The following is a 24,455-nucleotide window of genomic DNA, read 5'->3' as shown; positions in this document are numbered from 1 at the left end:
TTGATAATTTGAGTTTTCTGTCTCATAGACTTTGTGATTTAATTTAATTTAATTTAATTTATTTATTTTTTTTAGCTGAGAGTGAGCAGTGGGGAGAGGCAGAGGGAGAGGAAGAGAGACCATCTTAAGCAGGTTCCACACCCATCAAGGGGCTCCATGTGGGGCTTGATCTCACAACCCCGAGATCATGAGCTGAGCTGAAATCAAGAATTGAATGCTCAAAACAACTGAGCCATCTGGGTGTCCCACTTTCTGATTTTCTTTTTTATTTTATTTTATTTGTATTATTTCTAAAGAATTTATTTATTCATGAGAGATAGACAGAGAGAGGCAGAGACATAGGTAGAGGGAGAAGCAGCCTCCCTGTGGGGAGCCCGATGTGGGGGTTCATCCTAGGACCCCAGGATCATAACCTGAAACAAAGGCAGATGCTCACCACGGAGGCACCCAGATGCCCCCCACTTTCTGATTTTATTTGATCCTCTCCTTTTTTTGGACAGAAGATTCTAGGTGGGAGTTAGTAGGCAAAGAATTCTGTGTTTTTCAGATGAGTAGAACCAAGCTCCTATAATCATTTGGGAGCAGTGATTGTATGTCCAGGGACAAGGTGTGAGGTGATGTTGGGAGGGAGTGAGGGTGACCAAGCCAGCACCTTGAAAAATCACTGCCACAGGAAAAGTTCAGGAGGAGATAGATTTAGGGATGAATTACAGAGTTTGGCTACTTTTTGATGACTGTATCTTTAAATTTGAGTAAGGCCATACCTCCAGTATTAATTGGAGTGATTTTGTTGTTGTTAAAATATTAAAGGAAATTAAAAAGTCCTTGTAACATATATCTCCAAAATATTTATTGAATTCATTTGTACTACCACTCTACAAATTTCTGGATAAATATTGGTGAAACTACTCTCAGATATGCTGGCAGTTTGTCTAATGCTTGACCAGCATAAGATCAGCATGTTTAAAATTTTTGTGTATTTTAAATGTTCATTAGCAGGTGACTGGTTAAATACATCCATAGAATGGAGGACTATGTAGCTATGAAAAAGAATAAGGAAATTTCCAGAGTTTATCATGAAAAGAACAGGTACAGTATGTAATTAAGTGATATAAGCAAGTTGTGTATATGTGTTGATAACATATGTAGGAAAAAGAAGTAGGAGGGGCAGAGGAAATATATTTCTTTTATGCTTTGACATGTTTGAATTTCTTTTTTTTTTTTTTTTTGAATTTCTTTTTTACAATGAGCAGATTTAAAAATGGCTTTCCCTTGAAGTATAATGTATATATAGAAAAGTGTACATCATATCAAAAGTGTAATATTGTGATAAATTTCATAGTCTGGATGTACCCTTGAAATCAGTACCAGAAAATGACCTGCCAATACCCACTTCATGGGGAAGCCCTGCTCATGCTCCGTTCTAGGCAAGGGTGACCTGAGTTTTAACAGCATAGATTAGTTCTGCCTGTTTATGCCTATTTATATAGAGACTCAGGTTACATATTTTTATAATGCAAGGCAGATTTTTTTTTTTTTTTTTACAGAAAGACCATTGTTCACATACCTGTTTCCTTGTCCAGATCACCCCTCAGAGGTGCCAGAAAAGCTCATCCAGGACCGGTTCCGGAAGCTGGGCCGCTTCCCTGAAGCCTTCAGTTCCATCCACTACAAGGGAACGAGGACTTACAACCCTCCCACTGACTTCTCTGGGCTTCGACGTGCTTTGGAGCAGCAGCTAGAGAACAATACCACCCGTTCTCCCCGGCACCCAGGGGTCATCTTCAAAGCCCTGAAGGTCAGTTGGCTTCTGTCCCAAGTGCTTCTCACTGGGGTACTTGTGGGTAGTGAGAACACTCAGCTCCCCTTTTGTTGGTGCCAGGGATTGGAAGCTGGGGCTGGAAATAGAGGTTGTAGGGGAAGGAAGCACAAGAGTGGAGTTAGCACACCTGTTGAGTGAGCTCATCTTGCTAAGATCACGGGCACAGAGAAATCTTGGGTTATATAGTTAAAAAGTGACAGGTCTCCATGTCAGAGAAAAACCAGGCTTTTGGATAATAGGAAAAAGCATTTGTCTCTATATGGTATGGCCCAGCCCTGGTGAATTGACCTTGTATTGAGCCTCAGTTATCTGAACAGGACTCACTGTTTTTTTTTTTTTTTTTTTTTGGTAACCTGTATTAATTTATTCTAGAGGGCAATTTTTTGTGATCACTGTAAATCACAGAAATATCACAGGTAGAAATTTCCCAAGACAAAAAAACAACAAAGAGACACAATAACAATAATTGCTGTTTATTATATACCAACATTCAGAGGACTGTATATGGATTAGTTCACTTAATCCTTACCTTACCAGTGTGCCTGGCCAGCTCAGTTGGTAGAGTATGTGACTCCTGACCTTGGGGTTGTAGGTTCAAGCCTTATGTTGAGTGTAGAGATTACTTAAAAATAAAATCTTTTTTTTTTTTTTTTTTTTTTTTAAATAAAATCTTTTAAAAAATCCTTACAGGGATCCCTGGGTGGCGCAGTGGTTTGGCGCCTGCCTTTGGCCCAGGGTGCGATCCTGGAGATCCGGGATCGAATCCCACGTTGGGCTTCCGGTGCATGGAGCCTGCTTCTCCCTCTGCCTGTGTCTCTGCCTCTTTCTCTCTGTGTGTGACTGTCATAAATAAATAAAAATTAAAAAAAAAAAAAATCCTTACACCACCTCAGTGTGTTTACCATTACCATCCTCATTTTGCAGATGAGGAAACTGAGGCACGGGGAGGTGAAGTATTCGGTGACATACAGTTACTAAGTGGCAGCAGGTATAAATCCTGGCTGGTTTACTCTAGAGCTCCTTATAACCAAGAAGAATCTGCCTTTCAACAAATATAATAACATATTATTTCCTCTCTAGAGACTGTTATTCGTGAAAGGTTCTGAGGCTGGGGCTTGTTTTTTCTTTACTTAAGAGGGAGACTAACAAGTGTTCTGGAGAAGATAAAGGTAGTACTGTTACTTGAGACTTTAACAGAATCTGAAATTTTGCAAATGAATTTAAACAGGAGTAATTTTTTTTTTAAGATTTAAAAAAATTTATTCATGAGAAACACACAGAAAGAGGCAGAGACACAGGCAGAGGGAGAAGCAAGCCCCTGGTAAGGAGCCCAATGTGGGACTTGATCCCTGGACCAGGATCACACCCTGAGCCAAAGGCAGATGCTCAACCTCTGAGCCACTCAGGTGTCCCTAAGCAGGAGTAATTTCTTCTCTGGAACTAGATGCTATTCATTGTATCACCTACAGCCATGTTTTGTGCCCTAAAATTCACCTTGTAGACATCAGTGATGTGAGGCCTGTCTTTTGGGAAACATACCTAAGCATTACATCGTTGTCCTTTAAAATCAGGCAAATTGTTTTTCTTGTGTATCTCAGCAGTAGTATCAACAAATTGTTTTGATACAGTAAAATCCTGTTATAAAGCACCCTGCTGATCCACAGAATTTGTTTCCCCCATCCTGATGGTTGATGCTTGCTTCTTTGTAACAGAGACCCTGCCGCCTAGGGGGACTGCAAGCCCTCCAGCTACAACAGATGCTGTATAACCTGTCTGAGGCCCTCAGGGGTTAGATTGTTGCCCTTCTTTATCAAGTGGCATCTTAGGCCTCTCAAGTATCTGGGTAGGTGGGATCACTGTGCTAGGTAATATCACTTCACTCCCACAGCAATATGGTTACTCTACTATTCCTACTACTAGCTGTGAACAGGCAAGAAATCACTAGAACAACGGCAGGGGTAGTGGTGGTGGGGTGCATAGAATGGTGTAATAGAAAAGTATGAGTTAAAAAATGATCACTGGTTGTTGGAAATTGCTTTTCTTTCTTCTTTTTTTTTTTTTTTTGGAAATTTCCATTTTAGAATTGACTAGATTGTCTTAATGAAATCTTGCTGTCTTAGCACAATGCATTGGTCAAAGCATTCCCTTGGCCCGGTAAAAGCTGGGAAAAGGGATCCCAAAAGGAATGTGAAAGTTGTTGATACCATTATGGGAATAAAAATTGTAAGTTTAGAACAGTTTGTTCAGTGATCCATTTATATTGTGTTTGTCTAAATTCATATCCTCTGATTTAATTAGGAATACATGTTAAGTATAGAAAATGTTGGATACTACAGTAGAATTACAGCACTGAAAACAAGGACCAACCACAGCCCTCCACCTAGGGATAGCCACTGTTAACATTTTATTATGTGCCCTTAGAGTATGTGTTCTGTGCATTAAAAAAACAAAACAAAACATGTGGCTTGTCATCACATTATAGATGTAAACTTGTAATCCTTTCTCTGTGAAATATCATAAACATTTTACTGTATGATTTTTTTTTTTCAGAGAGAGTGTGTGGGGGAGGGGCAGGAGAGGGAGAGAGAATCTTAAGCAGGCTCCATGCACAGCATAGAGCCTGATACAAGGCCCCATTTTATGACCCTGAGATCATGACCTGAGCCGAAATCAAGAGTCGGACACTTAACTGACTGAGTCACTCGGTGCCGCAACACTTTACTATATTGTATGGTTTTTATAAGTAGTTTTGGTAGCTACACAATATTTCATTGTCTAAACATACAAAAATTACAATTGTCAGATAAGCGATTATCAGTAAAATTTCACTATTATAAATAATACCACAACTAAATACCACAAACGCTCTTTCTGTATTTGGCATTATTTTTCTTGGTTATATTCTCTTGAAGTAGATTCTGTCAAAAGTGTGTGTGTGTGTGTATGTATATACGTATATATGTATATGTATATATGTACATACAGTGAACATGTATTTCTGTCATTTCACATAATTGGACATGGAATCCTATTTAGGTACTTTTGCTTATTTGATATCTTTGTTTCTATTTTGCCTATTTTTAGTATTTCAGGGATTTTACTTCAATATAATCTCTGATTTTTACTGTGTATGTATTTATTTTAGTAATCTTTATAATGAATTCATCAAAGGGATCCCTGGGAATACTGCTTTTTTACAGTTTGTGCACAACACTGTTAACCATGGCTGCAGGCTTAGGACGGAGGAGCAGGAAGGGAGCCTTTGGGGGCAGTGCTGGGCATGTGGGACCTGGGGAGAGGCTGGGAAATGTTGGCAAGATTGGAACTAGGGATATGAGGATGCCCTGAGGACTAGGGGATGGGAGGGAGGACTAGCGCTGGGAGGGATGGGAGAGAGGGGTTTGGCATAAAATGAAGAGGGCTCTGGTGTACACAGGAACAGACTTTGGACATGCTGATTTGCTCTGTCCGTTGGGTTTTTAAAAGGTTTGTAATGGGGTACAATGTAGACCATTAGTGAATCTGGGTAAATTGTATATGAGAGCTCCTTGTACCATTCTTGCAACTTTTCTACAAGTCTGAAATTATATCAAAATGAAAAGTTACCCTTAAACAAAGTTTGTGATCTTTGCATCTTGGTTGCTTTAGGTCAGATGTTTGTGTCCTCCCAAAATTAATTTTTGAAATACTAATGCCCAGTGTGATGGTACCGGTGGGCCTTTGGGAGGTGATTGGGTCATGAGGATGGAGCCCTCATGAATAAGATTAATGGCCTTGGAAAGAAGCCCCAGAGAGCTCCCTAGTCCCTTCCAGCAAGCAAGGACACAGTGCGGAGGCACCATCTGTAAAGCAGAACCTGACCTTGCTGGCGTCCAGATCTTAGGCTTCCAGCCTCCAGATTTGTGAGAAATATATTTCTGTTGTTGAGAAGCTATCCAGTCTGTACTGTTTTGTTTTAGCAACCTCAGTGGACTAAAGACAATGGTTAAAAGCTTGTATTCTGGAGTCAGACAGACTTCTGTTGGAATCCCAGTTCTGCCATTTACAGTGAGTTGCTCTTGGCAGCTTTGTTTGTTGGTTCATTTATACAACAAATAAAAGAGCACATCTATGTGCCCAGTATAGTTTGAGGTGCTGGAAATATGGTGGAGGACAAGGTAGACCATAACTTTGTCCTTATGATATTACTTCTTCGAACCTTTATCCTTCATCTGTAAAATAGGGATAATAAAAGAATTTTCCTAATGAAATTGAGCGAGGATCAAATAGAACAGCACACTTGAAGAAACTAAGTACCTGGTATCTAGTAAATGTTCAATAAGTGTTAAATAGTGTGGATAAAATTAAGGAAAAAAACTGAAAAATGATTGTATTTGAATAATTCATGAAACACATACTTCTAATTAGATTTGAGCTTAAAGTATACTTAGATGTACTGGCCAGTGTCCTTGAAGTGGCTCAGAGGTAGTCACAGTGGAAGATTACACTCAGGCATTGCAAACATCTTCAAAAGAGCCTGGATCCATACTGTGGTGTACAAAGGGCTGTGAATCTGATCTGTATAAATTTTAATGACAAGGCCAGTGGCTGGGTTCTACAGTTCCTCAGGTTTTTCTGTAAACTAACCCAGCTTAATGTTTAAATTAGGCTGTCAGGGACACTGAGTGCTGTAAGCAGTAATTAGTGCTCAGAGATTTTACCCTGAGGGGACTTGGAGGTCGTACCCCAGGCCAGTTTGTTAGATGATTTTGAGAAAAAAAGTTACACTATGCTTATGAGGTGATAAGTTTTCTGTAAATACACTGAGCCTGGTCAGGTGGAGTTGTAATGACTCTTGGTCACTGGTGTCTACAGAGTTTTCACCTGGATCCTATGTTTTCTGTCTTCCGGGGTGGAGATGGGGTGTGGGACCTGCTGCTTCTGTGCATGGGAAGGAGTTCACTGTTCAAGCATGTGTTTTCGGCTCTCCCCAGGGAATTGTGGGATTCTTGCAACTTACTGAAATCCTTGAAAAATTGTTTTACCTTTTTTGGTTGTTTTGCTTTTAATCTCCTTTTAAATTGTAAGTTGTTAATTTTCCAATTACCATTCTAATAGAAAGGTCCTTGTGATGTCTGCATTAGGCAGATTGATCCACTAGAGTTTTATTGCTGTTAAAGTACACTCATTGAAGTTTTCATAGTTCATAGCAGTGTATAATAGAATGGCTGTCTTTTCTTCATTTATTTATTTAATTTGGCTTTATTTTGACAAGGAAACTTGAATTCTTTTTGGAACTGAAGATGGGCATAAACAGATAAATTATCAACGCCAAAATAATTTGTTAGGCTTCCTGCTTCTCCCAGTTTTTTCTTTATCTTTCTGGTATTCCTAGCCTTGTCCAATTTCTCACTGACTTACTGAGTAAAAACACTTTGAAGGCTAGGGATATGTTCCAATATGATAGAAGTAATTTTTTTCTATATGAATTTCATTTTATTTTCTTTTTAAAAGATTTTATTTATTTGAGGGACAGTGAGAGACATTAGAGAGGCACAGGGAGAGGGCAGAAACAGACTCTCTGCTGAGGAGAGAGCCCAGTGCAATGCTGGGCTTGATCCCAGGGCCCTGATACCATGACCTAAGCCGAAGGCAGATGTGTAACTGAGCCACCCAGGCACCCCTTTCAATTTATTTTAGATAAAATATACAGTAATATTGTCAGGAAAAAGTTTATAGGCTTTGGGGAAATGGAGAGAGAAATCACCTAAGGGGCAATCAAAACTGTGATGAACAAATGAAGAAATCTCAACTCTCTAGTAATCAAAGAAAGGCAAATGAAAACAACAACATTATGAGGGCAGACACTGACAAGTCTGGTAATAAAATGTCAAAAAGGATGTGAAACAATGTAAACTCTTACAGATTGCCAGTTGAAATTAAAATCAGTACAACTACTTCCAAGTGCCATTCAGAAATATCTAGTGTAGGTGAAGATATGCATAATATATATTCCAGCGTGTCATTTCTAGGAATTTGCCTTAGAGAAACTCTTCCACCTGAATACAGGGAGACCTTTATGAGGGTATGATAGCAGCTTTCTTTGTAATGGCTAAATAATGCGAATTAAGTATGTAAAAAATGGCTAAATACATGGTGGTGTTAAGTGATTCTTTGCTACCTATTTTAAAGAGAACATTGGGGTCATAGTGGATGTACATGCAGCTATATACTTCGGTTTTCTCATGGAACATTGAAGCCTGGCATTTTTTTCTCACACCATTAAGTATTTTATGAAAATATGTCCTTAAAGTAGCTGTATGGTTTTCATTTATATGGATGGATATTTTTTTTTTACATTTAGTTAATTTTGCACTTGTTTTAGTAGTGGTTTTCCTTTTTGCCTGGTTATATTTTCCATGTGTTTAAAGGAATGGTTCACATTCTGCCTATTTCTTTAGGGTAAATTACAATTTCTATTACTGTTTTGGACTGATGTTTATGGAGTGCTTCCTGTATGTTGTGTACTATGCTCTGCATGTGTAATGAATTCACTTAATCCTCGTGCCGTCTCAATGGGGTAAAGATGCAGAGGCACAGAGAAGTCAATTAATTTGCCTAATATGATTTACCTAGTAAGTGGTGGAGAATTTGAACCAGCTAGTCTGGCTACCAAGTCTGTGCTTTTAACCCAGTGCTGTATATTCCCAATAGTTACTCTACTCCTAAGAAGGTCAGAGGAGGCAGCCGTCTTTCAAGGTTCCTGATAATGTATTGCCAGTTGGCTCTTGAAAGGATATTCCCATAAATTGTGTTTGAGTGTTTGGTTATTTTAATGTTTAAAAAGTTATTTTTTAAATTATAAAAGCGATATGTATTCACGATAAACAATTCAAATAGTATAGAAATGTGTAAGGTACAAGTTAAGGTCTCTCCCCACCCCCATCACAACCATCACAACCATTGTTTTTTTTTTTTTTAAGATTTATTTATTTATTCAGAGAGAGAGAGGCAGAGACACAGGCAGAGGGAGAAGCAGGCTCCATGCAGGAAGCCCGACGTGGGACTCGATCCTGGGTCTCCAGGATCACACCCTGGGCTGCAGGCGGCGCTAAACCGCTGCCCACCGGGGCTGCCCACAACCATTGTTAATACTTGTATATACTTCTAGAAATTTGTAGTCATACATAAGTGCCTATATAAGTATGTGTATATGATGTATGTATTTTTCACCTTGAATGGGATCATGTGATTCCTGCTATTCTATGGTTTGCTTTTTTTCACTTAATTATGCATCGTAGTTATCTTTCTATAGTAGTACATAAAATATACCACATTCTTAATGCCCTTAGTATACTTTTAAAAAGTTCTTAGCTGTGTCTTATTTATGAGGTTCCACCTGACTGATGTAGCACTCTGTTGGATTTGAAGGGAGCCCAAGTGCTACTTTTCATGTTCATTATTGAATAGGAAATGTGATGAATGAGAAGGATGGAAGAGTTTGCAGAATGTGTGTGAGAGGGAGGTGGTCTGCTGTCCTCTTCTCTAGTGGCCCGTTCAGTTGTTTCCTGATGCATCATGCTGACCTGATCGTTCTTCCTGCCAGTCAGCCACGGTGTGGTCCAGGCCCCAATCCCTCTTTTCTAGCAGGATTATTTCCCACTTCTTGACCACTCACTGCTCTGCCCAGATTCCATGGGAAGCAACAGCGCAGACACCTACCAGCAGAGTGTACCCTTACTGAGCAGGTAAATCTGTTCAAAGAGCTGCTCAGGTTTCTATTGAAGAAGGGAACTGAATGTTGAATTAACTGTTGTCTGTACTTACAGTTCTGAATTTAGGAGAGAACCATTTTATAGTTGAATTTGTACAGGCTTTATATAATACCTTTTTTAGCCTCTGATCTCTAAATGTAGAAACTCTGGCTTTCCAATTCTACCACATGAGGAAGTGTCTATTTATAAAGTTATTATATTTTGTGGGGAGAGGTGGCATCAGTGATTGCATAAGAGTCTCCATTTTGAATCAGAAAATTCACTGCGAGCCCTTGGTGACTGAGACCAAACCTTACAGGTTCAATAGAAGGGGGCCATACTGTTGCCAAGGCAACTAAAGTTCAAGATCATCTGGTCTCCAGGCAACCTTTTCTTAGAGTTGCCTCAGATGCTTCCCCTAGCTTTCTCCGGAGAGGTCTCCCTGCCTTTCCCTAACAGCTTGGGGACCTCAGGTGGAGGAAAGCCCAAGAAAACCTGGAATGATGTGAGGTTTGGAATTTTTTTTTCCTTAAAGATTTTATTTTTAAGTAATCTCTGCACCTAACGTGGGGCTTGAAGCCATAACCCCGAGATCAAGAGTCGCATGCTCTACTGACTGAGCCAGCCAGGCGCCTCTGAGATTTGGAATTTTTGAAAGACAAAGTATGTGGATTAGGTGGCAGTGTCTACACTGGAAAGGAACAATCAGGCAGTCGAAGGAGGAGGATAGGTTCTCTTGACCCATGTATCTAAAACACACTAACAGATTTTTTTTTTTTTTTTAAATAGTTATACTGTTGTGTTCCTGTACTCTTGATTGCTGTCAGTTCCTGTGAAGCTTTTAGGGTCTGATTCACTAGCCCTCTCTTCAGTGGCTTGTGAGGGAAGTGAGATGCTTATCATGTTACCCAGTGTTGGAGAGGATGGGTGACCAGCATCTGAAGCTGTGAGGCTGGTTCGCCTAGGAGTTCTCTTTCTGATGTCATAAGGGGTTATGGCTGCCCTGGCCAGTGTAAGCCAGCAGTTAATTTGTCTCGGGCAGGCAACAGTGGAGGTTCTGTGGGCACCTGTGCCATGGGAATCAGCCTGCACGTTGTTCCATGCCGAGCTTTGAGATCCTTGCTGCCATTTTTCTGGAGAAATTTCAGAGAAGTGAGCCAGGCTCCTTGGCTTTGGAACAGAAAGAACCTCATGCTGTCACGGTTACTGGGCTGCAGTTGTATATTTGTTGGGGACTGGCCTCGGCCCTGAATTCAACCCAGCTGGTGAACTCATGCCAAATTTGGTATTTTTCCTAAGGGTGACTAACAGGTTATCCTTTCAGTTACCTGTTTAAAAGAAAAAAATGTGGCACTAAAAATATTCTTTTTGGTTTTCCCTATACTTTATTTTTTTCCCTCCATACTTCTTTAGTGTAGCTTCTATGTTCCTTAGTTAGCTCTTTTCTTCCCCTTCCCCTATTCCTGCATTAGCTTCATAAGCATCCTTTTTTTTTTTAAGATTTATTTTTAGAGTGTGCTTGCACACAGGTGGGAGGGGCAGAAGGAGAGGGAGAGAGAATCTCAAGGAGACTCTGCTGAGCATGGAGCCCCACAAGGGGCTTGATCTCATGACCCTGAGATCATGACCTGAGCTGAAACCAAGAGTGGGACACTTAACCGACTGTGCCACCTAGGCACCCCGATAACAAGCGTGTTTTTGCAGGTAAATATTCATCCATTGAGTTCAAGCCCCAAGTTGGGCATAGAACTTACTAAAAATAATAAAAAAAGGGGTTCCTATCTGGCTGTCAGTAGAGCATGTGACTCTTCATTTTGGGGTTGTGAGTTCAAGCCACACTCTGGGCATAGTGCTTACTAAAAAAAAGTAAAAAAAAAAAAAAAAAAAAATCACCAACAAATAAATGCAAGCAGCTATGAAGACCAATGAGCTATCATGGAAAGGAGAGAGGTTCTTATATCCCCTGCATTACCTAGATTAGGTAGGAGGGTATCTAAGGAAGAAAATAATCAGCATAAAAAACAATAAAAATGATGTTAATTATGGCCGTGAATGTTTTCTGAGCTCTTAATTTATGCCACTCTTTGTGTGTAAATCCTTTTGATCTTTATGTGTAATCCATGAAGACTCCTACTGAGAAAGGTGCTACTAGCACCTCCTTTTATAGATAAGAAGATACAAAGCACAGAGGGTGCAAACCTGCCAGTGACAAGCTGAAATGACTTGGTGGTGGGGGTTCTTAGGTTTTATTTATGCAAGCTGCCCATTTAATTTCATAGTATATCCATGTCTGCTTTACCTGTATCTATCACACTTGCTCCCCAAATCTTGCAGTAATTGATGCATTAGGATGATAATGCTCTATTTTCCCACCAGCCAGTCCCAGATAGCTATGTACATACCTGCTTGAGAAATACATTCTAAGGTGTCTGTCATTTGACCAGTCAGGGAGCAGTTAGCCTTAACTTTCTGAGGGTCTGTGGGCATGGAATGAAGCCTGGCATAGAGACAGGGCCTAGGTGAGGGAGGAGGGTGGGGGTTGGTGTGCATATCGGAGTTGGTGCTGGATTACTTCATTCCAGAGGTCTTAGTTGAGAACCTGTTAGGAACTTTGCTAGAGTAGTGGAGGACACAAAGGTAGAAAACTATTTTCGCAGCATGTATGATCTTATCTGGGAGGTAATATCCATACAACTGGGCCATAATTTTGCATCATCATCATCTAATGACTGAATATGTACTTCAGGTATTGAATACAACAGGTGTTCAGAGCAGGCAGTGTGTGTTATGTCTAGAGTAGTAGGGAAGGCTTCATGGAACAGGTGAGACCAAAAAAATCCTGGAAGGATAGGTCACTTAGAATTAGGACAGGGTTGTCTGGGTGGCATAGTCGGTTAAAGCTTCCAACTCTGGTCTGATCTCAGGGTCATGAGATCAAGGGACTCCAAGCTCAGCTCTGAATCTGCTTGAGTTTCTCTCTCCCTCTCCCCCCACCCTCAAGGGTGCATGCACACACATGCCCTCTCTCTTGCTCTCTCTCAAATAAATCTTAAAAAAAAAAAAAAAAAAAAGACAGAGGGGAGCAGTGAAGGCCAGTGAGTGACTCTCTTTGGATTCTTGTTTATTAATATTTGTACATATATTCATTCCTATCCTCTCTTTCAAAGTTCAGGGTTTTCCCAAAGTTACTCCTCACAAAATACCCCCAAGAGGACAGGACTTAAGTGTATTATCTGTCAGACCTTTCTTGTTGGTCTGAGCCAAGGATTGCCACCTGCTTGGCCCCAGCTGGCAGATGGTGTTTAACGGGCCCGAGTATCATCCATGCAGTAGCTGAGTGTGAATGCGCCTGGGTGAGTCACGCACCCTCACTTTGACACACTCCTTGCTGCCACTCCTGTCTTACACCTGACCTCACTCAGCACTGACATCACATGCCTTTGTAAACACTTGAGTTTGCAGCTCGGGGTGTTAAGATTTCATTGAGAAAAGGTAACAGATCTTTAACGAGTGAGTTCTCATTAAGTGAAATTGCCTTCCGAGCCGGAGAACCTAGGTTTAACACCGAATCTGCCCTTTTCCCAAGTCTCATCTTAAATCTTCTTCTGCCTTTTTACTACAGGAAGTAACATCTTGTCTTTTTGTTTTTAGACCAGTTTTCCTTTTCTTCCCCCTGAATAGTGTGTGGCTGCCTCGGAGTGGGAGATTGAAGCTTGGGACTGCATGTATATAATCATTTTTAAAGCCCAAAAAGCCCGTTTCTGTTTAATTAATATAACCTTTCCCCACTGAATACTACATATGAGTGAGGGCCTGGTGGGAAGAAAGATACTTTTGGTGTATATAGTAGTGTGTGAAAACAGGACTAGAAATGGAAGCTGCCTTTCAACATAAAATTTTCAGTTTGCTTTGTGAATACTTTATCTTCTTGGCATCGATTTTGGCTGTTTGCTGTCTTTTCGGTTACTGTAGTTGATAAGAGGCTGCCAAACACTACAATAATTCTTCCTTGTTTTTTGGCTAATGGCTTTTTTTCCTCCATCAAGCTAGTTCTGTGGCCTAGTAAACTCCAGAAGAGCGCCTGTGGTTAGACCTGGGATAGAAGTCCAGGGAACTCCCAGCTCACCACTTAGCTCTACCTTTCTCTGACTTATTGACAAGGCCTCTTCTAGGGTCTCCGCTTCTTGGTTCCAGCTTCAAAGGATGAAATGGGCATTAGTCCATGTCTGTGGGTGGTTTTGCATGAAAGACTGAGTGTGTGAGGTGTTTATAATCTCCCAGGTAATAAGGAGAGCACACTGCCAGCTTCCCTCTGACTTCTTGGGCAGTGAGCTGGTTCTTCCAGAGGTTTCCTGTGGTGAGGATGGGTGCTGGTTGGGCCAAGAAGGTCGGGGGTAAGGAGCAGAGGTCATGGGGTGGCCACTCCCAGCTGTGGAGCCTGTAAGAAAGAAGCCAACAACCAGGGGAATGGCAGATAGCTGGAGGGCCAAAGCAGAGGGCTCTCTGCCAAGTGCCTTCATGTGTCACCCTCCCTCCTGGCAGGCCCTGAGTGACCGCTTCAGCGGCGAGATCCCCGATGACCAGATGGCACATAGCTCCTTTTTTCCAGATGAATACTTCACCTGCTCCTCCTTGTGTCTCAGCTGTGGGTAAGTGAGGCCAGCCGGCTCAGGAAGAGCGGGTCAGTGTGCAGACCTTGGCATGCGTGCAGATCCCCTAGTGTCTGGTTAAATTGCAGAGTCTAAATTAAGGATGGGCTGGGGTGTGAGGAGGTGTATTTTTTTTTTTTTTTTTTTGAGGAGGTGTATTTTGAGTAAGTTCCCAGGTGGTCCTGGTAGTCGTGGGGACCACACTTTGAGGGTGCAAGGGATTCTAGGATACGTGGCTATGAAGAATCCTCTGAAGATTCTGACCTGATTTAAGTGTGAAATTGTCTGGCTTTGGGCTCAGGCAGTTTTTACTACAAAAAAATTTTAGGTTGCTTTGCTTTTCTACATTTCTCCTCCCAAGGGTTTTCATTGTATTCATTCCACTTAACTAACCTTTGCTAGCTGTGCGGTGGGGTACCAAGTCCTGGTTGAGTCCTTTCCCTGTGAGGACTGACTCTTAGAGCACATTCGCGTTATCCAGGGAGCTTTCCCAATGATCAGGGCCTGGGCCTCACCTGCAGGGATGCTCACTTAACAGAACTGGGGTGGGGCCTTCGTGTTGGTACATTTACAAGGGTCCTCAGGTGATTCTAATGTGTTGAGAACATTGAGTTAGGGCGGTGCTTCTCAAACTCCAGTCTGTATACGCACCACCTCGGGATTTTGTTAAAATGCAAATTCTGAATCAGCAGGTCTGGGTGAGATTGTGCGTTTCTGCCAAGCTCCCGAGTGATGCCTGTGCTGCCGGTCTGTTGACCGCACTTTGTTACAGGGGCCTTAGAGCAGGGATTCTCACTTTTTAGCACATGTCAGAAAAACCTGAAGGGCACATATTAAAACATATTGCTGAGCCTTAACATCCCCCCTCCCCCCACCACAGTTTCTGATTCAGTTGATCTGATGTGGGGCTTGAGAATTTGCATTTCTGGTAAGTTCCCAAGTAATGCTGATGTTGCTCATTGGGGCCACACTTTGAGGACCACTGGATTAATCTGAGCTATTGATGGCTTTTACATCACAGTCTGGTGACTTGTCTGTTGGAGCTCGGGGGATTTAAATGGAGTGTGTTGGTCAGTGAGATTGTAGTCTCTGGGTCCTGTAGACACGTCCCTACTCCTCTGGCCGCTTCACCATTGAATTGTCATTTCTTCCATCAGGAGTACTGCTCCACATTCCCCACACTATCCACCCAGAGGAGACCTGAGCCTTTTGTTGTGAATGGTTTTTTTTTTTTTTTTTAAGATTTTATTTATTCGGGACGCCTGGGTGGCTTAGTGGTTGAGCATCTGCCTTTGGCTCGGGGCATGATCCCAGAGTTCCGGTATCAAGTCCCGTGTCGGGCTCCCTGCATGGAGTCTGCCTCAGAGACACAGGCAGAGGGAGAAGCAGGCTCCCCACGAGGAGCCTGATGCGGGACTCGATCCCAGGACCCCGGGATCACGCCCTGAGCCAAAGGCAGATGCTCCACTGCTGAGCCACCCAGGCGCCTGTAAATGTTCTTTTTGCATTGAACCCTGTATGTAAGCTACCTGCTGGGCACTTAACTAGCACCACCTTGGCTCTGAATTTGTAAAAAGGATTGGGGTTTTAGATTATATACAGTTTGGGCTGGGGAAGAAAGAGGGCTGTTAGTTGCCAGTGTGACTTACCTTTCTTTTTATTTACCCCATAGCCCAGCATGAGGGACTTAGGCTCTGGTGGATCATCACTTTTGCATTCTAACAGCCTCCCCAGGGTTTCCAGAACTTTCCCTTCTATCATAGCGAAATTCTAAAGTCCTGCTCTCTGTTTTTGCATTGTCAGGATGGCAGAGCTCACTGTTCGTTTGGAAGGTTTTCTTGTTCAGCTTAAGCCTCCTCTTAATGTGGTGCCAAATTTTGGAGGTTGATTTTTGTTTGACATCTTGGCAGCCTGTTCTGGTGAAACTTCCATTTCATGCCTTTTGGATTTTGGGGTTTCCCGAGAGCCATTCAGGTTTTATCTTCTGTCGAGGTGGTGTCTTCGGGTCCCTTCATTCCTGCTGTGGGACCGCGTGGTTTTTCAGGAAGAGGTTCCTCCTTTTCTCCTTTCTCCTCACCAGGGGGGATAGTGGCCACAAGTTTGTAGTGCCGGTGGGTCACGTATGAGAGAGGCATGCGGATCTCTGAGACACATATTGCGCTCTCTGCGCTAAGTATTCGGGGCCCAGTTCGTAACCAAGGTTTGGTTTTGGCCCTGTGTCTGGCTCAGGGTCACACTCTTCTGCGTACGTGCCAGGGGCTCCTTTAGCCACTTCACTGTCAGCTTTTGGGCTTCACTCAGGGCTGGATGTAAGAACAGCATGAATCATGGAAAAGAAGGAGTCCCTCATGAAGCCAAGAGCCGCTGCAGATACTCCCACCAGTATGACAACAGAGTGTATACCTGCAAGGTGAGTGCTCTGAGCTCCCTGCTCCAGCAGCTGGCTTGCTGATCCTGCTCTGCTTTGGGGAAAGACTGGCTTGGGGCCACCCTTTGCTGTGTCCTGAAGTATTTGCTATTGAAATCGAATATCCCTGGAACTTCTCGCTAGCTCGAACCAAAGGAACTCATGCCTCTGTTGCTGGGGCCCCTTGGTTGATTGATTGATTTTCCAGCATATCTTCCCTTCATTCTGTTGAGCTTGTATGCCACGATCATATACATTGACTGTTCATTCTTCTTCAGAGCCAGGACTGCTCTGCAGGAACCCAGTCTAATGGATTTTCAGTGGCGGGTATAAATTACAGCTCGGTTTTTGGGGCCTGGGATGGATACTTATTCAGTTCATGTTTGTTTAGGGCACTGGCTGTTTTAGAGAATTGACCCTTCTTCTGACGTGCTGCACTCAGGGTCTGCAAACCCTCAGCTGGTGTGGTTTGTGGGGAGGGGGCTGGAGAGGGATATGAGGAGGCCAGGGGGTCTGGTGTACAGAGAAGAAGCTGGCAGAGTGCTCCATGTTTCAGGCCTGCTATGAGAGAGGCAAGGAGGTCAGCGTAGTGCCCAAGACATCTGCTTCCACTGACTCCCCCTGGATGGGTCTCGCAAAATATGCCTGGTCTGGGTGAGTTTAAATGACAGCGACGTAGCCGAGGGTTGTTGGTGTGTTTGTATGTGGGCACCTGGCCGGGTAACGGTATCTGTTTGCTTTCCTTGTAGGTATGTGATCGAGTGTCCTAACTGTGGCGTGGTCTACCGTAGCCGGCAGTACTGGTTTGGGAACCAGGATCCTGTGGATACGGTGGTTCGGACGGAGATCGTGCATGTGTGGCCTGGAGTAAGAGCTGTTCCATTTTTCTTCTTGTATCATTCAGTTACTCGTGTGTGTGGAGAAGTGGAACCTGTTTCAAATTAAGGTTAACCATGAATTTTTAATATATTGGTGGTTTAGGAAGGCAAGACCTGGAGGGCCTTTCTTGTTCTAGACTCTTATTTTCATTTCTTCTTGCCTAATTATTGGAAGCACAACTTTATTTATTTATTTATTTATTTAATTTTTATTTATGATAGTCACAGAGAGAGAGAGAGAGAGAGAGAGAGAGAGGCAGAGACACAGGCAGAGGGAGAAGCAGGCTCCATGCACCGGGAGCCCGATGTGGGATTCGATCCCGGGTCTCCAGGATCGCGCCCTGGGCCAAAGGCAGGCACCAAACCGCTGCGCCACCCAGGGATCCCGGAAGTTCTAGTTCTAAATGAACTAGATGGTGTTGACCTATCGCTATACTGCCTTAGGAAATAAAATATTTTTTCCATGTTCTTCTTTTCATATGCATATTTGTAGAGACGCGGTTATAATTTATGTGCTCTTGCTTTTTCTCATACCTTCATTTTACTTCCACTTTTCACGATTCTCATTTGTAGTCCCTGTAACATTGTGTCTCATGTTCTAGTTTGATTCCCCATCCCCTTCTCTTTGAACATTCATGCTGTTTATGATTTTTTAATATTAAAATGCTATAGTGACATTCTTTTTGTGAGAAAGCCTTTGTTCTGGGAAATTTTCTTGCAGTATATTCTAAAAGTGGGATTACTATAGACCCTTATTATTTTTTAAAATTTACTCATGAGAGACACAGCCAAGAGGCAGAGACACAGGCAGAGGGAGAAGGAAGCTCCCCGCAGGGAGCCTAATGTGAGACTTGATCCCGGACCTTGGAATCATACCCTGAGCCAAAGGCAGATGCTCAACCACTGAGCCACCCATGTGTCCCCCTTATTATTTTTTAATTTGACTTTTGAATTCAAGATATTGGAAAAATAGATCTGTTTTGAGGCAGTGATGTGGTGCTCTCATCCTGCATCAAACCACAGTTCATACTTGGAATTACCAATAAATAACAACACACCCCAATCCTTTTCTCTTTGTAGAAAAAAAAAAGAGTGATTGTTCTCTAAGGGGCTTGTCTTATTTGGCAGTATTCCATTAAGAGCCATTTTGAGCTTTCCCGGGACCTACAGTTCTCGTAAGACTAAGGATTTCCTTACTCTTCTGCTCTTGTCTCCAGTTTCCAGCCCCACCAACATTTGTTCCTGTGATATGGTCTCATTTCTGGAGCCCACCCTCTTGGCACCGTGGGCCGGGCCATCCTGTCCTAGGGACTTACTGTGGCCTTGACTAGTATAACTTTCTTACCATCGTTCTCTGACTAATGTCTTTTGTTTTTGAATCTGGGTTCTTTCTTGTGAATGCTGTTGTCACTATGGTAAGATAAGTTCTCTTCCAAGACAGTTCCCTTTTGGGCCACATTCCTCATGGTCTTTGGGATTAGGGGATACAGGCCCCCCCTTCTGTTCGTTCTCTCAGTCTTTATGTTGCCTCACACTTGTTGAGTACTATGTGCCCAGAATTGAACCTGATACTTAAAAATACAAAAATGAAAAAGGCAGGTTATTATTTTGGGAGCTGGGGAACTTCCCAAAGGAGGTGCCATCTTTACTTGAGTCTCCTGGATTGTCCATCTCACTTATGGACAGATGAGGCCTGAATTCAACAGCTGTGCACCAAGTCTTATGGTCGCTTTGAAGGGAATAAGTCAGTTATGACTGGGTGGGTGTGACGGGCCTAGAAGCTGGAAGGATTCTTGGTCCATTCCCACTCTTCTCCTCCAGGGAGTTTGTGGTTCTGAGTTGGCCACTGATGAGTGTATGAGTGTACAGATCACCTGAGACCGCCTCTCCCTCTTTGCCTTTACTGCCTCCACTCAGAGCATGATGGGAGCCTGCATGTTTTCATTTCAGACCGATGGATTTCTGAAGGATAACAACAATGCTGCCCAGCGCCTCTTGGATGGGATGAACTTCATGGCCCAGTCGGTGTCTGAGCTTAGCCTGGGGCCCACCAAGGCTGTGACTTCCTGGCTGACAGACCAGATTGCCCCTGCCTACTGGAGGCCCAACTCCCAGATCCTGGTACAGTGCACTGGCGTGGCCCGTTCTGCTGGTGCCATCTTGCCCTATCCTACTTGCTCTGCAAGGGAGGCGTGGGGTTTCTCTTTCAGTCACATTAGCTCCCAGAGCATAAGGGTGGGGCATGGGGGGCAGCCAGTGTCTTCTTGCGTATTGATTTCTCTTGGTGTCACCTCTGCAGTTATTCTCCTTTTGGTAGATTTTTAGTTTCTTTGCCTCCAAGGGCTGGTTATTATTGGTCAGATGTCTGAGATCCCAGAATCTGGAGGAAAAGGGACACATAGAGGTCATGCAGCTTGATGCATAAATCTCCACAGCACCCACAGCAAGGGAGCCACCCAGCTTTGGCCCACACACTTTGTGACAGGAAGCTCCCACCTCACCAACTTCCCAAAGGGCTCTTTTGAGAAGCCGTGGGGGAAAAAAAATTCTCTAAGTCTATGCTAGACTTAGCAGAGTCCTTTCTGAGGACGCTGTGACTCAGCCAGATAGATGGAAGGTGGCTTTCCAGGCAGGTCTCGGAAGAAAATGGTAGTCACAGCTGTGCTGGAGCGGGTGCATCCTACGTGATTGAGGCCTCAGCTTCTCTCCGTTCTTGCTGTCGGAGTCCTGCCGTTTGCCGTGGTCCTGTGGTCCTCCCCTTGGGTCTCGCTGGCTTTCCCAGCTGGTAGAAACGAATAATATCTGCCTTCTCTGTTTGTTTTGTGCTTGGAACAGAGCTGTAACAAATGCGCTACATCCTTTAAAGATAACGACACCAAGCATCACTGCCGGGCCTGCGGGGAGGGCTTCTGTGACAGCTGTTCATCCAAGACCCGGCCAGTGCCCGAGCGCGGCTGGGGCCCTGCGCCCGTGAGGGTGTGTGACAACTGCTATGAAGCCAGGAATGTCCAGTTAGGTAACGTGGGGCCCAGGAGCTACAGGGGTGGAGAGGGCCCTCTCTCTTTGGCACTGGGTACTGAGAAGTAGACTCCCACATGCCTAACCCTGTTTCTAACGCAGTCACTGTTGTGAGGGCAGCTTCCCTAGTCCCGGCTGGTGTCCTCTAAGCTCTTTGTTAATAGACTCCTAGGAGTGCGAGTCCTGGGCAGCGGCAGGGGTGGTGGTGGTGGGGTCACCCTGTCCTGTATTTACCAGACATGGCTTAGACTGGGCCTTCTTCCTAGAGAAGGTTCTTGGTCACACTCCTAGAACCTTCCTGGCTTATGCTTGATGGTTTTAAAACAGCTCTAGAGGGTTGAGGTAAAGGACTAACAGGGCTCACTCAATTTCACAGCCCAGACCCTGGCAGTCATTGCAGGGCAGCACAGTGGTATTCTGGGAGAAGAATCCAGAAGCACTCTGCTGTTGCCCCGAGTTTTCCTTTCGGGAAATGACTGAGATGACGGCTTCTCTTCTCTCGCTGTCTACAGACGTGACCGAGGCCCAGGCTGACGATGAAGGCGGGACGCTGATCGCTCGGAAGGTGGGAGAGGCTGTGCAGAGCACTTTGGGAGCTGTGGTGACAGCCATTGACATACCACTAGGTGGGTGTGACGTAAATAGGATGAGGGGTCTCAGGGTGCCCTGGGCTGTCATTGTGTCAGAGGCTTGCTGACCTGGATTGAGTTGGGCAGCAAGGAGTAGACTGAAAATTTGCATTTGCTTGCTTCTGCTGCATACCTGAGTGGTGTCGTGTGTATTCCTGGAGGCCACCTCTCATACCCTCCATTGCTGCATCACAGCCTGAAAACGTAAAGGCTTTGCAATAACCACCATTTTATCATGTCTCACTACTTCGAGTCAGGAGGGGTAACTAGCTGGTCGAGGGGGCTTTGCCTGGAGTCACCCCCTGAAGCTCCAGTATGGCAACCTCACCTACCTCGAGGGGCCGAACCAACCTCACTCCCACACTGGGTACTTTGGCTGGGATGCCTGGAAGGCTGGGCTTGGTCAAACCCATCTCCATGTGTTCTCCAGGCCTCTCTATGTGGGTTTTCCCGTGGTAGTTGGACTTCTTGCATGGGGGCTCAGGACACTTAAGAGCTAGGAAGTAGAAGCTGCCCCTGGTAGTTCTGCTGTAGTCTCCTGTAGTCCCAAAGCCGCCTACATTTGAGGGAAGAGGCAGGGGTATCAAAGAATTTGTGGCTGTCTTTAATTTACCACACAGGCCAAGCTATTATTCATTTAGGATTTAAGATAACTTACCTCCAGATGTGAGGGGTACTTGTAACTAGGAGGGCAAGAGGAAGGGGAAGGGAGACCCACCAGTGCATGGAAGGCTTAGGCCCGGGTGTTTCTGCCCATTGCAAGGGAGCAACCAGAGGCTTCTGGGTGGGGGTAGGTGGCGGTGAGGATCGCTTGGATCCGATTCACAAGCATTGTGGTTCAAAGGTGAGTAGAGGAGGAATTTTTGACCCAAGAGTGTAGGAATAGATTTGCCCAGGCTTGAAGCTCAGGTTGTATGTGCTCTCGGGGGTGCCTGGGAGAAGCAGGGCTGCCCTGGGCACAGAGAGCCCACCACCTGTGCTCACCAAGGGCTCACCTGCCCAGCGCTCGCCGGCTCCTGGGTCCCCGGCCAGTGTGGGAGACGTGTCCCGTTCTTTCTTGTGATAACCATTCTTGACCGTGGGTTGTTGAAGAGGAGGAAGCCAAGGCCCTGAGAAGTTAGGTAGCCTCAATCCTACAGCTGCTGCTGAGCACGTGCTGGGTGGAGCTGGGATTTGAGCGAAGTCCGCTCCTGACTCCGGGCTTGGGCCGCTCTAGCAGTACTCCAGTGGCTTTTAATCCAGCAGCTGCACTTCAGGGTCACCTGAGAGCACAACAGACAGGCACATCTCAAGGCCTTGGCCCCGCTCCAGATATCCTGACCGGCATGGTATGAGGTGAAGGGCAGGCGGATGCAGGTTTTCGAAGCTCTGTAGATGTGGGGCACCTGGGGGGGCACAGTCGGTTAAGCGCCGCTTGGGATCGTGAGATCCAAAGCTGGGTCAGCCTCGGGCTCCCTCTCCCCCGCCCCCCTCTCCAGGCCCCGCACCCGCTCTCTCAAATAAATCTTAAAAGAGCAGCTCTGGAGGCAGTTGTGTGTGCGGAAGGGCCACGAGCCAGGGAAGCGTCTGAGGCGGCCCTCCTGCCCCGTGGGACTCGGGGTGTCTGGTCCCCGTGTCCCACCCATCGGTGTTCTCCCCTGCCCCAGGGCTGGTGAAGGATGCGGCCAGGCCGGCATACTGGGTGCCCGACCACGAGATCCTGCACTGCCACAACTGCCGGAAGGAGTTCAGCATCAAGCTTTCCAAGCACCACTGCCGGGCCTGTGGACAGGGCTTCTGTGACGAGTGCTCCCATGACCGACGGGCCGTCCCCTCCCGAGGCTGGGACCATCCTGTCCGAGTCTGCTTTAACTGCAATAAAAAGCCCGGTGACCTTTAACCCCCACTCCCTCTCTGCGTCCTTCACAATTCCTTAGGTTCTCAGGGTTAGAAACGGAAGTGTCGCTGAGGTAGGGCCTCCCCCCGGGTGCCTGTTCCGGCCTGTGTCCTCTCTTCATCCTGGGGCCCCTTTCCCGTGGTGGGGGGTGGGGCAGACGGCCGGGTGAGCCTGGCCACAGGCCCGAATGTGTGGACCCCCCGCCCCCCCCCGCCCCAGGGCAGGGGACAGAGCAGATTCCAGCAAAGGGGAATGAACCTGAATCCGTTGCATTCATTTCAGTTAAAAATAATAAAGACACAAGTATTTGCATAGATCCTACGGAAGGACCGTGGAGTGTATTCAGGCTGCTGCTGGCTCTGAAGCCTTAGCGCGGTGTGTCCCCAGCGTGGGGAGAGGGTGGCCGTGGCGGCAGGTCTTCCCCACAGAGCAGAGCCAGGTACAGAGCCACTGTGTTGCCATTCACCTTTTGCTTCTTCTCTGTGAGCCTTTGAAGACTCTCCTTGACTTTTCCCAGGTACCTCTGGCTTGGAATGGCCTGAAAGGAATCTCCCTGGGCCCCTTGGAGTTGGATCCCTGTCTTGGGCCTAGGCCGATTTCAGTCAGAGACCACCCAGCTTAGCGTGCAGGTCACCAGAGTGGGTGGAGGGTGACGGGGGTCCCTCAGCCCCGAGTACTAGGGAGCGCGCAGGAGGAACCAGGCCTTCCCCAGCGGTGTTCCCTACTTCTTGATGCTTCTGTGTCCGCTTGGCTTTCCCAGAGGCCACACCCTGCGCCTAAATAGAGGACCTGCTTCCTTCCCCTTCGCCCCTGCGAGCCCACCATCTGCTTCTGAGTGTTGCACTAGGATTTTAATTGCTTATTTTGAAGTGTCTTAAATCTTTGTTTCCTGATACATGCCCCCTCTAGCTGTTGGAGGGGTCCTTTGAGAACTCTTCCAGGGAAACAGCGCACCGAATGGACTGTTAGTTTAAATATATATAAATATTTCAACGGATCGTTAAGAAAAAAATTCTCTTCGCTGGTTCTTGCAAGAGAAGTCAAGTGAACTTTTGTTTTTCATCAAGAACCGAGACAGCCATCTCTCGTGACGGGAAAGAGACTGTTGTGCTGAACTCCTGTCACCGTGGCGGATTTTATCTTTGGTGGCCAAACATGAAGAAGGAAATGGTGACCTGGTTCTTGATGGGACTGGTGGGTGGGCCGAGCTTCAGGGAGGTACGTGGCAGTCATTCCCGGCGTGAGAGTCTGTCGACGGGAGCCCTGGAACGCGGTGATCCTTCTCAGACCTGCTCCCTTACCGCCTCCTGTGGCCCAGTGACTCAGGCCCCACTCTAGTACTGTGTATTCTCAAATTCGCCATTATAAAGGAATCTTCCTGCTGAATATGGACTGTGCTCTTTCCTTTAACTTCCTCAGTAAACCCTGCCTCTTTCTAGTCGA

General features: G+C 45.2%; 1 protein-coding gene across 3 annotated transcripts in view; it reads left to right on the top strand.

Moving 5' to 3' along the window:
• The window catches only part of ZFYVE1 (zinc finger FYVE-type containing 1), a 52,925-nt gene extending 28,527 nt beyond the window's left edge, over window positions 1–24,398 (top strand). For 2 of the 3 annotated variants that reach the window (XM_026008536.2, XM_072761934.1), the window contains 9 exons: window positions 1,584–1,798; window positions 14,098–14,204; window positions 16,506–16,614; window positions 17,168–17,265; window positions 17,361–17,478; window positions 19,440–19,610; window positions 20,325–20,505; window positions 21,020–21,133; window positions 22,783–24,398. In XM_026008536.2, coding sequence (XP_025864321.1) covers window positions 1,584–1,798; window positions 14,098–14,204; window positions 16,506–16,614; window positions 17,168–17,265; window positions 17,361–17,478; window positions 19,440–19,610; window positions 20,325–20,505; window positions 21,020–21,133; window positions 22,783–23,015 — 1,346 coding nt within the window. In that variant the 3' untranslated portion in view covers window positions 23,016–24,398. Of the gene's footprint in view, window positions 1–1,583; window positions 1,799–9,800; window positions 10,066–14,097; window positions 14,205–16,505; window positions 16,615–17,167; window positions 17,266–17,360; window positions 17,479–19,439; window positions 19,611–20,324; window positions 20,506–21,019; window positions 21,134–22,782 lie in introns of those variants that run through there. The other variant, XM_072761935.1, reaches the window with a different exon arrangement.
• Window positions 24,399–24,455: the final 57 nt, after the last annotated feature.

The sequence above is a fragment of the Vulpes vulpes genome, chromosome 6 (genome assembly GCF_048418805.1).
Source record: "Vulpes vulpes isolate BD-2025 chromosome 6, VulVul3, whole genome shotgun sequence".
Taxonomy (NCBI): Eukaryota; Metazoa; Chordata; class Mammalia; order Carnivora; family Canidae; genus Vulpes; species Vulpes vulpes.
The sequence above is the reverse complement of the archived record's forward strand: the minus strand, read 5'-3'. Positions and strand labels throughout refer to the sequence as shown.